At 52.0% G+C, this 14,199-nt stretch overlaps 1 protein-coding gene across 1 annotated transcript in view; it reads right to left on the reverse strand.

Annotated features, from left to right (window-relative positions):
- FGF13 (fibroblast growth factor 13) overlaps positions 1-10,672 on the reverse strand; it is a 444,292-nt gene extending 433,620 nt beyond the window's left edge. Inside the window, exon 1 of the mRNA XM_042974636.1 lies at positions 10,525-10,672. Coding sequence (XP_042830570.1) covers positions 10,525-10,573 — 49 coding nt within the window. The 5' untranslated portion in view covers positions 10,574-10,672. The remainder of the gene's footprint in view (positions 1-10,524) is intronic.
- Positions 10,673-14,199: the final 3,527 nt, after the last annotated feature.

The following is a 14,199-nucleotide window of genomic DNA, read 5'->3' on the forward strand; positions in this document are numbered from 1 at the left end:
CCGCCCCTCCCACCACCCCACTTATCACAATAAATAAATAAATAAATAAATAAATAAATAAATAAATAAATAAAGTTAAAAATTTTTGAACAAAAAAATAAATAAAATAGGCATGTGAGAAAAATGTAACTGTCTCCCGTTTTCGAGAGGCTTACAAAGACTATTTGCCCAAGATCGCACGGTGAGTAAGTACAGGAACTCACATGTGAACCCAGATCCCTAAAATCCATGCTTTTAACCGTGTAGCCACTTTTACATGGAAGATGGCCTGCTGTAAAGTAGAAATTATATCCCAAATTAAACTAGCAATATTAAATCCAGATGGAATGATGCTGCCATTCTAAGGGCTTTTGGTATGGTTTGGAGTTTCAAAGTAAAGGAACATTTAAAGAAACCTAGGAAGCTATGCTGACCCACTGAGGTTAAGTAACGCATTTACTGAGCCAGTGTTTTGGGAAAAGGGCCCTTGAGGAGGTTACAATCTAGTTGGGGAGCTAGAACACAAGCAGGTGAAAAGTTCATCATGAGATTTATCCAAAATAGCCCATGAACAGAACACTGCATGAACAGAGCAGTTCCTGCGGGGGGTGGGGGGGGGGCGGAAGAGAGGCTTCCTGGAGGCTGTGGCGTAAGCTTGGACGTGAAGAATCGTAACACGAAGAAATAATAGGTAGAGCATTCTGGAGCAAGCAACGGTAGGAGCCGGGGCAGAAAAGGCAGTTTGAAGACAAGAATATGAGCAATAAGTTGCTTATATTATTTTTATTATATGATTAGTATCATCACATATGTTCACTGTAGAGACAAAGTACAAATAAAAATAAACTATAAATATTCTATAAGCCAACCACCCAGAGATTCCTTTTGGTGTCTATCCTTTCAGGATTTATTCTAAGTATACTGCGTGTCTATTTATTTAGACATATGCCTATTTGTGCACATGCATTTCATTTTATATTTACAGATGTACACATGCATATGTGTATCTTGACACATGCACATTCATATATGCACATTTATGAAATACCAGTAAGGTTTGCGGAGCCCAGGGAGACGGCTCTCTGGGTGGTGCAGAATGACTGTTCACTCGCACAGGGCACAAAATCACCTTCTCTCCTTCATCACCCCCAAGTCCACACCCAGAGTGCACACACTAAAAGAGACGGTGTGGACGATTATTGAACAACACAGAAAAACATTCTAGTATGTCGTTGAGAGAAAAGAGCAGGTTATATAGTATATACTGCATGATCCCACACATCCTTAAGGATAATTACCCACGTATATGCATGCATGCTACAATTCAGAGAAAAAAGACTGGAAGGAAAATCTCAGAAGCCTAACCTAGGAGGAGGAACCCTTGGATGAGATTTTCTGATCTATGCTCTTAAGATTTTCCAAACTGTCCCCCGCAAACGTGCATTCTCTTGTAATCCGGAGGGGGGAAAAAAAATCGGTGCGATGAAACATAGGCAAGGCAAGAGCACACAAATGAATTCAAATCGGGCCCCGAACGTACTGCTCAAGACGCATCCTGGGTTTCTGAGCAGCTAAAACCGAATTAGCATTGACCACCAGCCGGAGAAAGCAAAGCTCTCGCGCTGGCCGAGCCCCCGACTTCAAGGCTTTGATTGGGATCTGCCTTCCGCGTCCGCCCGCGGGGCGTCCGGCCGGTGGGTCGCGCGCGGCGAGGGCGAGGACGGCCCTGACGGCCGGAGGGGGACCCGCGGCCCCGCTTCCCCGGGCCCCGCCCGGCCGCCACCATCTTAAGGCCGCCTCCCACCGGCTGCAGCGCGCCCGCCGCCGCCGCCGCCGCCGCCGCCGCCGCCGCCGCCGCCGCCGCCGCCGCCGCCGGGACGCGAGGCCGAGCCCTTCCCCCGCCTGCAGCCGCCCGCGCCGCCGCGGCCCCGGGAGCCGGAGCCCTGCCCCGGCCGCGGCTCGCTCCGCGGCGTCCCGACGCCAGCCGGCCGGGCCGCGGGCACCCGGGCCGGGGGGCACGGCCGGCCGCCGCCGCCGCCTGGAAGGAGCTTCGTCATGCCCGGCGCCCGAGCAGCGCCTCGCCAAGTTTCACCTTCGGTGACACAACTTTTCCGTGTTTCTTTTTTAGGCAGCCGCCACATCACGAGGCTAATGAGCACACTGAGGTCTGTAATAAAGCCGCCGGCCAGGTCCGCGGCGACCGAGGGACGCGGGTAACCAGAACGGTCAGGGCTACGGTCCGGGCTCCCCCCGCCCCCAGCTAGTCGCAAAACAAATACTCCCCGGACCGACCGCATCGCATCGAGGAGCGTCCGGCCCTGCTTCCAGCAGAACGGCTCTCACATCGTCCCCTGCGCTCGGGAAACCACGCGCAAATCCCAGAGCTCTTGGAAGTCTTAATGTTCAACCCCACCCCCACCCCCACCCCGCCAGGGGACAGGCAGGCACACACACAGAGAATCAAAGGCAAAGGCAAAATAAGCAGGTCAATTCACAATACTTTCAAAGTCATGTTTGAAAGGAGATTCTGAAAATATCTATGGGCATATTCAAGAACTGCGCTCAGCCTGCCTTCTTTGGGTTGTTTACTTCTACTTTTAACAGCAAGCTAAATATTTTAGGAACTCGATCTGTTTACTCACCCCCCCCCCCCCACCCTGGTTCAAGAGCAGTAGAAATGCTACCTCCACAATTCGGAGGGATTTTTGAGAAGCGGGTTTCACGTTTGTTATTCAACTTACCTATAACCACGCAATACACCCCCCGCCGTTAATTACGGCTGTTAAACACGGGTTCCGCAGAACAGCAACTACATGCTTCCGAACTTTGAGAACTATAATTAATATGCTCGTTCAAGGCGTGTGTCTCCATTAACGAGATATATTTTTGGAAATATTATCTAACTGAAGGCAGCATAAATAGTATAAAAAGTAAAGCTCACACTCTTTTTGTATTTTTTCCATTTAAAATGAGTTACATAATAAGTAGTGAAAAGCCTCTTCCACGGAGCTACCCTTTTAAGGGGTGGATTTCTTCACTCAAGTCAATATAGCTATCAAGGGAGAAAATCCAGAAATGAGAATCCTCCAATGCACCCAGCATCCCCTAAGGAACCTCATTCAGTTAATGAAACCACTGACATCTGTTGACAAGAAAAGGAGGGGGGAGAAAAGAGGAGAGGGAGGGAGGGAGAGGGAATAGGGTAGGGGTGAGAAAGAGAAGGAACTGAGACAGGATTCTGACAAGAGACAGACTGAAAGCGTATGCCATGTAACAGGGGGAAAAAAATAAACAATTGCGAGTTTTACCCAGCAGCGAATTCAGAGGAAGTGTAATCTTTAGAACATAGGTGAAGCAAGTTCCCAGACGCAGCTCTGGAGCAAAGCACCATTATTTTCAAACTGACGGCTGCTTAAGTCTTAAAACTCGCAGTCAGGACCAACTGAAGAAAGACACACAATGAAAAGTAAAAAGGCAGGATGTCCAAGGCCAAAGAGAATGAAGGGCAACCCCAAGGCAGGGCGGGGTTTCTCTCATCTCTGTGCACCCAGGGCCCAGCACAGTGCCTGGTAGGGAAAAGTCACTCAGCAGATGTTCAGAGATTCATGCAGCTGCACAAAAACCGCAGCCCTGGAGCAATCATGCGTGCATGTATAGGCACACTCTTCCTAATCATGTCCACACTGGCCAACAGGAAGTCATTTTGTCTCTGTGCAAACCTGTGATTAGAAAAGAATCACCTGTGATGCCTAGGGAGCGCTATGACACAGGGTTTAAGAGGTGGATTTGAAGTCGGTCAGACCTGGCTCAAACCCTCTACCGTCTTGCTAGCTAAGTGACCTCAGGTGGGCCTCGGTCTCTGAGGCTCAGTTTTCTCTTCTGTCAAATGGGAGTGATTATAGGGCATATATCTATCCTGGATAGACTGTTAGGAAGAATGCAGGAGATTTCGCGTCAAATCCCTTCGTGCTTAGAAAAACTGTTAAGACCCTAACCAAAATTATGTCTCCAACCAACCAAGGTGTCTGAAAGTCAACCAGAGACGGTAATTCCTTAAGCTCTGCCTCTGGCAATCCTTAATGAAGATGTAAGTATCCCCAGGCATCTATCGGATTAAGCCACAGGGAGACAGAGACAGAGCCTTTCTCTAACACACAGCTTTCTGATCTGACAATAAACTGGAAATGAACATAGCACAGTACCAAGGAGTTTTGGTACCTGCATTGCACCCTCATTCACTAATCACTACAACGCCAGTCACTGTGTTAGGTCCCACCCACGACCTATGTGACCTCGTCACGCTATGTTCGATCTGTAAGCTTCACTTTCTCATCTCTGAGTCCGCAAACACTAATCACTACTTTGTTTGGCTGTCATGAGGATTAAATGGGACATACGTAAAAATAATACATGGCTGCTAAATAAGCACTCGATAATTTAGAAGCTACTATAATCATAACTGTGATCAGTACTGGCGCTGCTATTAAATGCTGAATCAAACCTATCCCTGCTTAAAGGAGATCCTCATCTGGCCAAGATCATTCCACAAGTACTCCTCATGGGCCTGCCAAGTCCAAGACCCTGTTGAGTGCCCTGGTGGGGGGGCGGGGGAGGGGGGCTCCCAAGAAACCAGAGAAAGGGTGTTAAGTGGGTCCTGAAAGGAGAGGTGACTAGGTGGCAGAAACAAAGACTGCATACTGCTTGATTCCATTTATATGAAATTCGATAACAGGCAAAACTAAAACAGGGTGACCGAAATCAAAAGAGAAGTTGCCTCTGAAGAGGGAATGACGAGAAAAGAACACGCGAGAACCCTCTGGGGTGCTGAAAACCTTCTAGATTTTGATTTTGATGCTCATTACATGGGTGTAAACATTTGTCAAAGTTAATCAAGACGCACACTTAAGATCTGTGTATGGTACTGTGTATAATCTTCAATTACACAAAAGGAAATTGAGTTCATAATTTTTTTTTTTTTTTTTAATTAACTCTTTTCCAGTTTGGCCTCTGACCAGGCCTGCCTTTCATCGGAAGATTTTTTTTTTTTTTTCCTTTCTTCCTCAGCCCTCCTGACAGGATCCAGAAAGAACACACATGCTGAGAATTCCTTTAGGCCAAAGAGGGACTGTGCAAACCAAATCTGAGGTCTGTGCGGAAGGGTGAGGGCAGGCGGGCCAGGCAAGCAACCGGACTCATTCCAGCCCAACTGCACCTCCTAGGATATCAACCCAAACCTTCCACCAACAGAAGCCGGGGGTGCTGCCAGAGTTTAAAAGAATCAGGGACACCTACTACCCTCTGCCCTTTGCCTATGGAGGTCATTAGCCAGTGGCACGAATACCATTTCCATTTGAAAATCAATACTAAAAGCAATTTCGAAGGGCAGAGGCAGAGTAGGGCCTGGGGACTGCCTTTACCTCCAGTAATCCCAACATACGGGGTCATCGTAATTGGCGCTTCATGTCTGTTACAAACCCAGGTCCTTAATAGAATAGTCCCCATTTCCATCATACCCCGAGAATCAAGAACTTCTCTCCTGTCTAAGAGGAAACTCCCATGTTCAGAGTTAATACCCTGGAAAACACTGCTTTAGAGAAAAAATAAACAACCTGCCAACTCAAGGCAAAATTAGACCCGCAGGCCGGAGAGGCGGTCATAATGATTGCTATACACTATTTCACCTTCTGCAGGAAATTAACGCATTTACCCAGAAATCCACATCCCTGATGAATGTTTCATCAAGATATGGCATTCACCAAAGTGACAAGAATGCCGCATTAAAAAGATGTCAGAAATCCGATTCAAGTGCGTTTGTAGAACCAGTATATCGCAAACAGATAAGCTACATGAGAAGTTGGCGCGGACTAAGGTGAATCACGTTACTCAGTACAACAAACGTGAAATCCACTCCTCAGCCTGTGCTGAGAAATCCTGGGGCTAATGTGTCTTCTGGAGAGGCAAACAGAAATTGGTGACTGTCGACAATGATTTATGCAGACGTCTGTCTCCTCTACTAAATACTAAAACCACAGTATGTGCCGAATCTTTACATTTCAAAGAGCGTGTTAGCTTTGGCAAGGTAAGAGATGTGGGGGATGCCCTCCACCCGAAGTATTTTTAACTCATGGGTTTTTTTTTTTTTCTCTCCCTGAATTGTTTAATCGTGGCAATTATTTTCTATTCCTTTCAAATTTCTCAACTCCAAAAATATAAGCCATAACGAAGCAGACACTAGAAAGCCTTTTTATTGGATATATTTGAGGAGCTCCAACACATTCCGGTCGTTCCGTGTTGATTGTAATTCCCAGAATGAGGAGTTGATTTGAACATGAAGCAGCACAGCTGCAAAGAGACCATGTCCCAACTTGAAGCTGCTAAGGAAGAGCACTGGGGAGCGTGACGTGTCTTCTGCACCTATCCCCAAGAAGAGACGAACGTTCCTGATTCGAGATCTCCCTGGCCACACACCCTCACCGAGGCGGTGATCACTTTCGGCATAGAAGAAAACATGGCGTTTATGACACTCCATAAAACCACTGGTCCGTGATGATTTATTCACAAGGTGAAAAAACAGGTCCCTACACAAGCAAGAGGTAGATTATGGTTGTTCGTTTTTCAATAAGAGGTCACCAACGTCATGATTTCTTGTGGGTAAGATACCTCTAAACACCTGCTTCGCTGGGCCCACATCCGAGAAAGACACTTGACAGAAGTGATTACAGTAATCCACCAAGACCAAGATGATCTTTTGGAATGGCATTCGGGGTTCAATACTTGACATGCTGACTGCCTGACCACAATGCCCTGTCCTTAGGAATGGTTAGAGACGCTATTGGAAAGGGCCAGGAAGGGAGGAGAAAATAAGCCGTGCCTGTAAATGCACGCTGGCACCACAATCCATTATAGCAACAGCTGTGCAAGTGGCTTCTTGGACTATGTGTGGAATTGTCCTCCATCACCAGCCTGACGCCAGACCATCTCACCAAGAGAATCCACAGCCCACGTCCCGTGGCCTTGAAACTCGCCTGGCTGAGATGGCTCTCCATAAGCACAAGGGGGGAAAGGTGGTTCAAAAAACACACCCAACTCCCGGCAGGTAATTGCAAGCCAAATGGCACTTTGGAAATCAAGAGTTGGCTAGCACTTTTACTCAGTCCAGGGATGATTTGGTGTTATCTGTAGCAGGCTACATGTTTTCTGAATGCCACAGAACACAGTTGCAATAAACCAGACACAGCCTCAACCGAGTGCTTTTCCAACAGAGAACTGCCGAAAAGATTTTATGTGACAGGGTAGAGAAGGGTGAGTCAAAGCTAAGTGAATATCCACTTCCACAAACAAATGTTATGCTTTCTTCTTCCCTGAAATGGAAACAGGTCCTCCTGTTCAGAAGCTGAGTGCTACTAGCTATATACACATCTGCCAACGTAAAACTTCATGCAAAGCCGAAATAAATGCAGGAAAGGTGATATGCTACACAAGAGGCCATTTTAACAGTTTCAAACAGAATCGAGATTCCCCCCCCTCCCCACCACCCACAAAAGAGGACAGACTATCTTGTCTGGCTACGTTACCGAAAAGATTATGGAAAAGATCATGGCCCATCGCTGAGACTGCTCTTAACCCCAACGAGTTGAAAAAAACATCATTTAAAGACAATTGGCAATTTATGTGCTCTGAAAGCCCTATTTCATTCAGCAGCACAAAATAACTTACTGATTACCTACTATCTGTGCTTTCAAAACTCTGGAAACACTATAATCTACTATAATCTTCTATGTAGTTACGATAGGCTGTGGGCATGAACCCCAAATGATGGGGTGGGAGGCTGAATTTAAATGAACAGTAGGCTCTGAAAACAGATTATGAAATTCATTCAAATGACTGATTGATTCCATCATCTGTCACACTGTTGTTCGAAATCAAATGTGTGTATATTCAAACTATCTGTTAAATGTTCAATCCTACATCTCGCCATGTTGCAAAGGGTGTGCACGTGAGTTTCCTAAACTTAAAAAAAATCAAAAATGGCCCATACGTAGGAAATTTGTAAATAACCAAACCTCTTTATGAAGATGGTCAGAAAACTTTCTCGGTTAAAAATAGAAATAGAGCTGGTATCTTTCGTCTCTAACAGAAAAAGTAGTCTTCAAAATCTGGTAGGGTAAGGCTTTTAACATACTTGAAAGGAGAAAATACTAACGAGTATTACGCACTGGCTATTTTCAAAATGCTCTAAATTCAACAACCAACGGAAGCAAAAATGGGACTTCGGCTCTCAGCAGCCATAAGATTCCCATCTCCTAGGGAAAGGTAACTCCCTTCTTAAAAGTTGCCTTATCAAATTACTTTAATTTCTTCTAATTACAACCATAATTCCAAATGCTAATTACATAATTCCTGCAGAGAGGTATTCGGTTTCAAATGTGGTGAGTCAACATGAGAAAATGTTATGACATACGCCTAGTAAAAATTTTCACCATGGAGTTACAAAAACCTGTCCTAATGTTTCCAGACCTGTTACTCCATTCTGGACGGTTGGAAATTACATTCCTAAACCACCAACTCACTTTCCACGAGTGAATTTGGATTCAGGGTCCTCCCAAAGGTCACCTGAAATGAACCTTAGGTAACCACCTGCTGGAAATCAGGAACCAAAGTTCCAGAAACAAACCTGAAATACTCCCAGCTTCAGAAAGGAAATCACTTCCCTAGATCAATGTGGTGCTACAATCTTCTTCCATTGTGGTTACCTCTCTGGGTCCTGGTTACCTCTCTGGGTCCTCATCGCAAAACAAAACCTTTTAACAACTCTGAAGTCATTTTCTCTTAAAGGTACAAATGCCTGTTTAAGACAAACCACAATTAGGAAAGCTCTGGAAATGCACACTCAAGAGTTCCACTTTCTAAGTGACTGTTTCAATTCATCTGCGCACCTCCAACAGCCAGCAGCTATGAGCGGGTCCGAAGGGGCTGAACTCTAGCCTTGAGCCAGGCCAGTGGCAACACAGACCCTTAGGACAACGGATCTATACTCCCTACAAACTTCCGGGCCTTTCTTCAACGCTTCGCCTAGTGGGAAGAGATCGACTCCATTTAGAAACAAGGATAAAGGCCCTGAGCTGAAGACTTTGACAACTTTCAGCGGGGGAGGGCTGGTGCTGCCCTAGAATCTCCCGGGAAAGCAAGCTCTGAGATGGGGAGAGGCGAGAAGGAGGAGATGAGAAAAAGGAATAGGGACAGGAGTGGGAGGGAAGGGGGCCCCAGGGTGCAGGGAGGGATTAGGGCCCCGTGAACGAAAGGTGGGGCTCCCTCGCTGCAGCCCCACTTCCGCAGCGTGGACCCTGGACTCGGTGTGGGTCGCTGCGGTTCAGCGTGCCTGGGGCCCTCCGAGCCGGTCCGACCCGCTCCAGTGTCTCCTCTATAGCCATTCCGGACACTTGAGTCCAAGGCACCTGCCTTTTCCCAACTGCTCTTACCACACCCCTCTCTGCGCCTCTCCCTGCACGCGGGTCTCCAAGGATGCTACCTCCAGTTTACGTCCCTGAGCTAAGCCGGGTCCTTAGCAAGGCAACAGCTAACGCTGGCGGGGGTCGGGGCGGGGGTCGGGGCGGGCGAGGGAGACCACCCCCCCCCCTTCCTTCTGAGTTCTCCCCAGTGTGAGCCCTTCTCTGCTGCGCCTCCCCAACCCGCCGGTGGGAGGCCCCAGGCCAAGACGCACACTCCGGGGGACCGGCGGCCGGGAGCCCCGGGCCAGGTGGCTGAACCCCAGACAGCGGAGGGAGGGGACTCCCCCCTCCCGCGGAGGCCCGCTCCCGCTGGGCACTAGTGGCGAGGGGACAACAGCCTTTGTTCTCCCGGGGCTTGGCGAGGCTGCGCTGCCGAGGCGCAGCGCGGGCGGCGCCGGGGCACCCGGATTGCTCACTTTTGCACGCGGCGTGTCGAAGGTTGCAAGCTCCCGCCTTCTGGGGAGGGGGTAGAGACTTGGGGAGTAGGGGGTGTGAGGGGGAAAGGAGCGTGGGGGGAGGGGTCTCGCGTCTCGGCCAGGCTCTTTGTTTGCATTGGGGGCGGGGAGAGGGGGTTGGAGGTGGATTGGAGCTTGGGTCTGTGAGAGTGGGGCAGATTCCTGAGTATGTCACCATGTTGCACCCGCGCAGCACACATAATGCACACTCGCGCACACGCACACACAGGCACTCGCACGGATAGGCGGCCGGCCGGCAGCAGGCAGCGCTGTTCCCGGCGCTCCGGGCTGCAGCAGCTCCGGCCGCCCGCAGCGCCACCACGGTGCGTCCAGAGGGGGAGTGGAAGAGGCTGGAGGCACTCGCGGGGCGACAATTCCACGAGGAAGGAGGGAAAGTGGTGCGACCCCAGCCCCCCTCCCCCAGCGGCCCGGCCCCCCTTTCTCGCCCGGGGTCGCAGAGGTCACGGGCAGCTTAGGCTCCGGCACGGAGGCAGGGAGGCAGCGAGCCGCCGAAGGGCGGCGCGCACGCGAAGGGGCGAGGGAAACCAAGGGAAGGGAAGCCGGCGGGCGGGCTGGCTTACCCTTAGAAGCATCTTTCTCCTCTTTGGGCTTGGTCACCTTTCCACTCATAGATCCCAGCTTGCTTGACAAGGGTCGCCCAGGAGACGGAAGTCCTCGCCGAGCGGGCCGGACTTCGGAGAGTGCTTAGGGCGGCAAGTCGCGACCGCAGCCTCCCCTCGGTGTGGCTCGGGGCGGGATCCGCTTTTCCCCCACCGCTGCCGCCGCCGCCGCCGCCGCCGCCGCCGCCGCCGCCGCCGCTGCCTACGAGAGAGTGGGGAGGAAAGGAGAGGGGTGAAGGAGGAGCCGCCGTCGCCGCCGCCGCCGCCGCCGCCGCCGCCGCCGCCGCGAGCCCGATCGGCCGGCCGCGGGAGGAGCCGCTCGCCTGGCTCCAGAAGTGAAGAGACAAAGCGGCGCGGCGCTCCCTCCGCGCCCCGCGCCCGCCGCGCCCGCCCAGGGCCGCGCTCGCAACCCCCGGGGCCGCCGGGAGGTGCGGCCGGGACTCCCGGCTCCGCCGCCGGCCTCCCCGGGCTCCGCGCGGGCCGCTCGCCGGGCCGGCGCGGGCCGCGCGGGGAATCGCCCGGGTGGGCTGCCCGCGCGCCGGCGGGCTGCTCTCCCCCGCCCCCTCCCCCCCCCCACCTCCCGATCCGCTGCGGGCCGCCAACTCCATCAAAATAAAGACCCGAGGAAGGCTGAAAACAATCAAAACGAAGACGAAAATATTCACTTAAAAATAACGAGCCTCCCCGAAAGGGAAATGTTTGAACATGTGATGAGCAACGTGTGAGCCTGTTACACCGCAGAGCCGCGCAGCTCGTCGCCCGCGGGGAACCGAGAGGGGAGGGTCGCCCCTTTCTTTCTGTTCCGTCCGTCTGCAGGTTGCTATTCTTTTGCCCCCAGGGGGGACCCGAGCGGCTCGCGGGCGGAGGAGCGGGAACCGATGGCCCTTACCTGCTCTCTCCCTCCACCCACACCCCCTCGGAGCTCGCCCGCTCCCTCGCTCGCGCTCTCCTTCCCCAGAACTCTCCGGTCCCAGAGAGCCGCGAATTCAGCCCGCGGCGCCTTCTATATAAACGGCAAGGTGTGGGCACGCGGGGGGGCGGGGGCCGGCGAGGGCGGGGCCCGCACGGAGCCGCCTGCCGGCTGTAGTAAAAGGAGAGCTCGGCAGGGGCGCGCCGACGTCAGCCGCCGGTTGGCAAAACCCCGGCGAGCCCGGCGGAGAGCGGGCGAGCGTGGCGGCCGGGCGTCCCCGGGCCCCCCGCCCCGGGCGGGCAGGGCCTGCGGGCGCCGCCGGAGCGGGCTCGCGCTCCGGGGCCGCGGAGATCGAAGCCCGGCGCCCCCCGCCCCACCCGCCGCCCCGGTTAGCCCCTCTGCTCCCCGGGCCCGCGCTAGTCGCCACCTACACTTTGGGGACTCCGGCTGTCGGCAAGTGCCCGCACCGAGCGGTGGAATCTCAGTCCGGGAGGGAAGTCGGCGACTCCTCGCCTCCGGCCGGCCGCCCAAGTTGAGGCAGCCGGGCTCTCCCCGGCAGGGAGAAGGGCGCGCTGGGATCTGGGTGTCACTGGGGCAGAGAGTGAAACTGACCGCGGCGGCTGCCACCTCCCACCCCCACCTCCACCCCCACACGCAGGCCCCTCCTCCTAGGGCTGAGCGCTCTGGTTGGCAAACCGGGCGCAAAAGAGCGCCCACCGTGCAGGAGAGCCAGCCCCAACCAAACGGAGTGAGGTGGCAACTGGGAGCGAGTGCTGGAGAGGGAGGAGTGGGGTGGCACGTCGCCTGGGGCACGCCGGTGACAAAACGCGGGGAAGGTCCCCGAAGATTTGAACTAGAAGGGAAAACTGCCCGGAAATTGCACCAGAGGCGGCGATTGGGGTGGGAGGAAGACCCAAGGAAAGGGATGGAGAGACGGCGGGAGTCTGGAACGAGCCCTAGGGCGAGCTGGGAAACCCTTTCCGCCCCCTCCCCCACTCATGGCCCCTGTCCGGGCGCGCGGATACCCTGAGGTTCGGGGGCTGGGGTGGGTGGCCCAGCTAACACGACCCGGTCCTCAGAGCCGTCCATTAATCAGACCAGAGGCTCCAGCCTGGCGGAGGAGACTCGGCAGCGACTCCCACGCAGAGAATCCGTTTCCCCTGGTCCCACCCAACTCCACCCGATCCTTAATTCGGTTTCGTTAATGGCATTAAACCAGGCAGAGAAATTATATAGATGGATTAGTCCCACTGAATCCCAAGCGGTAACTCAATTACAAGAGCCTGCTGTGGCTTTCAAGACCAAGAGAGTGGGCTGCGGCCCAAGCCTGCCTGGGTCTAAAGGTCGACAACCTTCGAAACTCAATTTGCAGCCCTCAGTCCTGGGGCTGGGAGGAACTCCAGGTCTGTTTTTCCTGTAAATTATATCTAATAATCTGGAGGCTGATGACACAATGTGATTATCCACCCCAAGCTTGGACCATTAATTAATACCAGTACTTGGGGAAAGGAGGAATTTCTCTTCAAATGACCGGAAATCAAAGGGGGCGGAGACTTGGGGGAGTTCAGAGGAAAGGTCCAGGGGATGCGGGTAGAGTCCTTAGACCGTGGACACCCAACTGTCCATTACCATGGATTTAGTGCCTATCTTGCGGCCAAGCCGCAGGCTAAAAGCTTTACATCATTATCTTCGTCTTCACAACAGCCCTAGGAAGTGTTGGTACTGTTATTTCCATTTTACAAATGAGAACACTGAGGCTCAGACAGGTTAAGTAAACTTGCCTGGAGGTCACACAGCTGGTAAGTGATGAAGTCTGGACCAAAAAAAAAAAAAAAAAAAAAAAATACAAAACCAAACCAAAGAGCCAAGACAGGAAACAGACGAGTCTCTTCAAACTCTCTTAACGCGCGTACCCACACACACACACCCACACCCACACACCCCTATTGTGTACACATAACATTTTCTTTGTCCACATATCCCCAGTAAGCAACAAGACCTTCTTTGGGGAGAAAGGTCAGTCTCTGTCTTAGGAGATATTAAGCATGATACTTATGTCCATCCCGAGCATCTCAGCTTTCCTGCAATATTAACATTTCCAGGAAAGGTCTTTGCACAGATAAGGCCTCCCCTTTCCCCTCCAAACCCTGTCCACCAATGGCACCTCCAGCAAAGGTAACGTTCCTGAAAGTCAGATATATCACCCTGTTCCTCGAAGGACACGAAGAGTTAACATATAAGTAAACCTAGGTTAGTTAATATGACTCGGATGAGTTGAAGAGATGTCTGTTTCAGAGTGTTGGTGGAATCTGTCTACCCACGGACGCAAACGGGTAAAATAAAGTGTCTCTTCACCATAAACCACCCTGCAAAAGAAATAATCAGAAGAAAACAGACACCTCATGCAAGAACCATATAGTGACGTGTGCCCATATGGGGGCAAATCAGGGACATTGTAAATGCATGCATTCATGCCAGAGAGCAAGGATTACGAAGTGCCAGGATAAGCAATCTCGTCTAAACAAAGCTAAAGACCCTACTAGGGAGGTCACAGCCAGGCTCTTTTGCAGAAGCCATGGGGGCTTTCCCCTTTTCAAAGTCCTGTGAGATGTTTCATATTAACAGAATGTTGTGGGTATTGGCTCAGAAAGGCACGCTCCAGTGCCAGCCCCCAAGCTACTTGGTAACCTGGGCTGGTCAGCTGGAAGACGATCTGCCACCTGTGT

Source organism: Panthera tigris, chromosome X (genome assembly GCF_018350195.1).
Source record: "Panthera tigris isolate Pti1 chromosome X, P.tigris_Pti1_mat1.1, whole genome shotgun sequence".
NCBI classification, from domain to species: domain Eukaryota; kingdom Metazoa; phylum Chordata; class Mammalia; order Carnivora; family Felidae; genus Panthera; species Panthera tigris.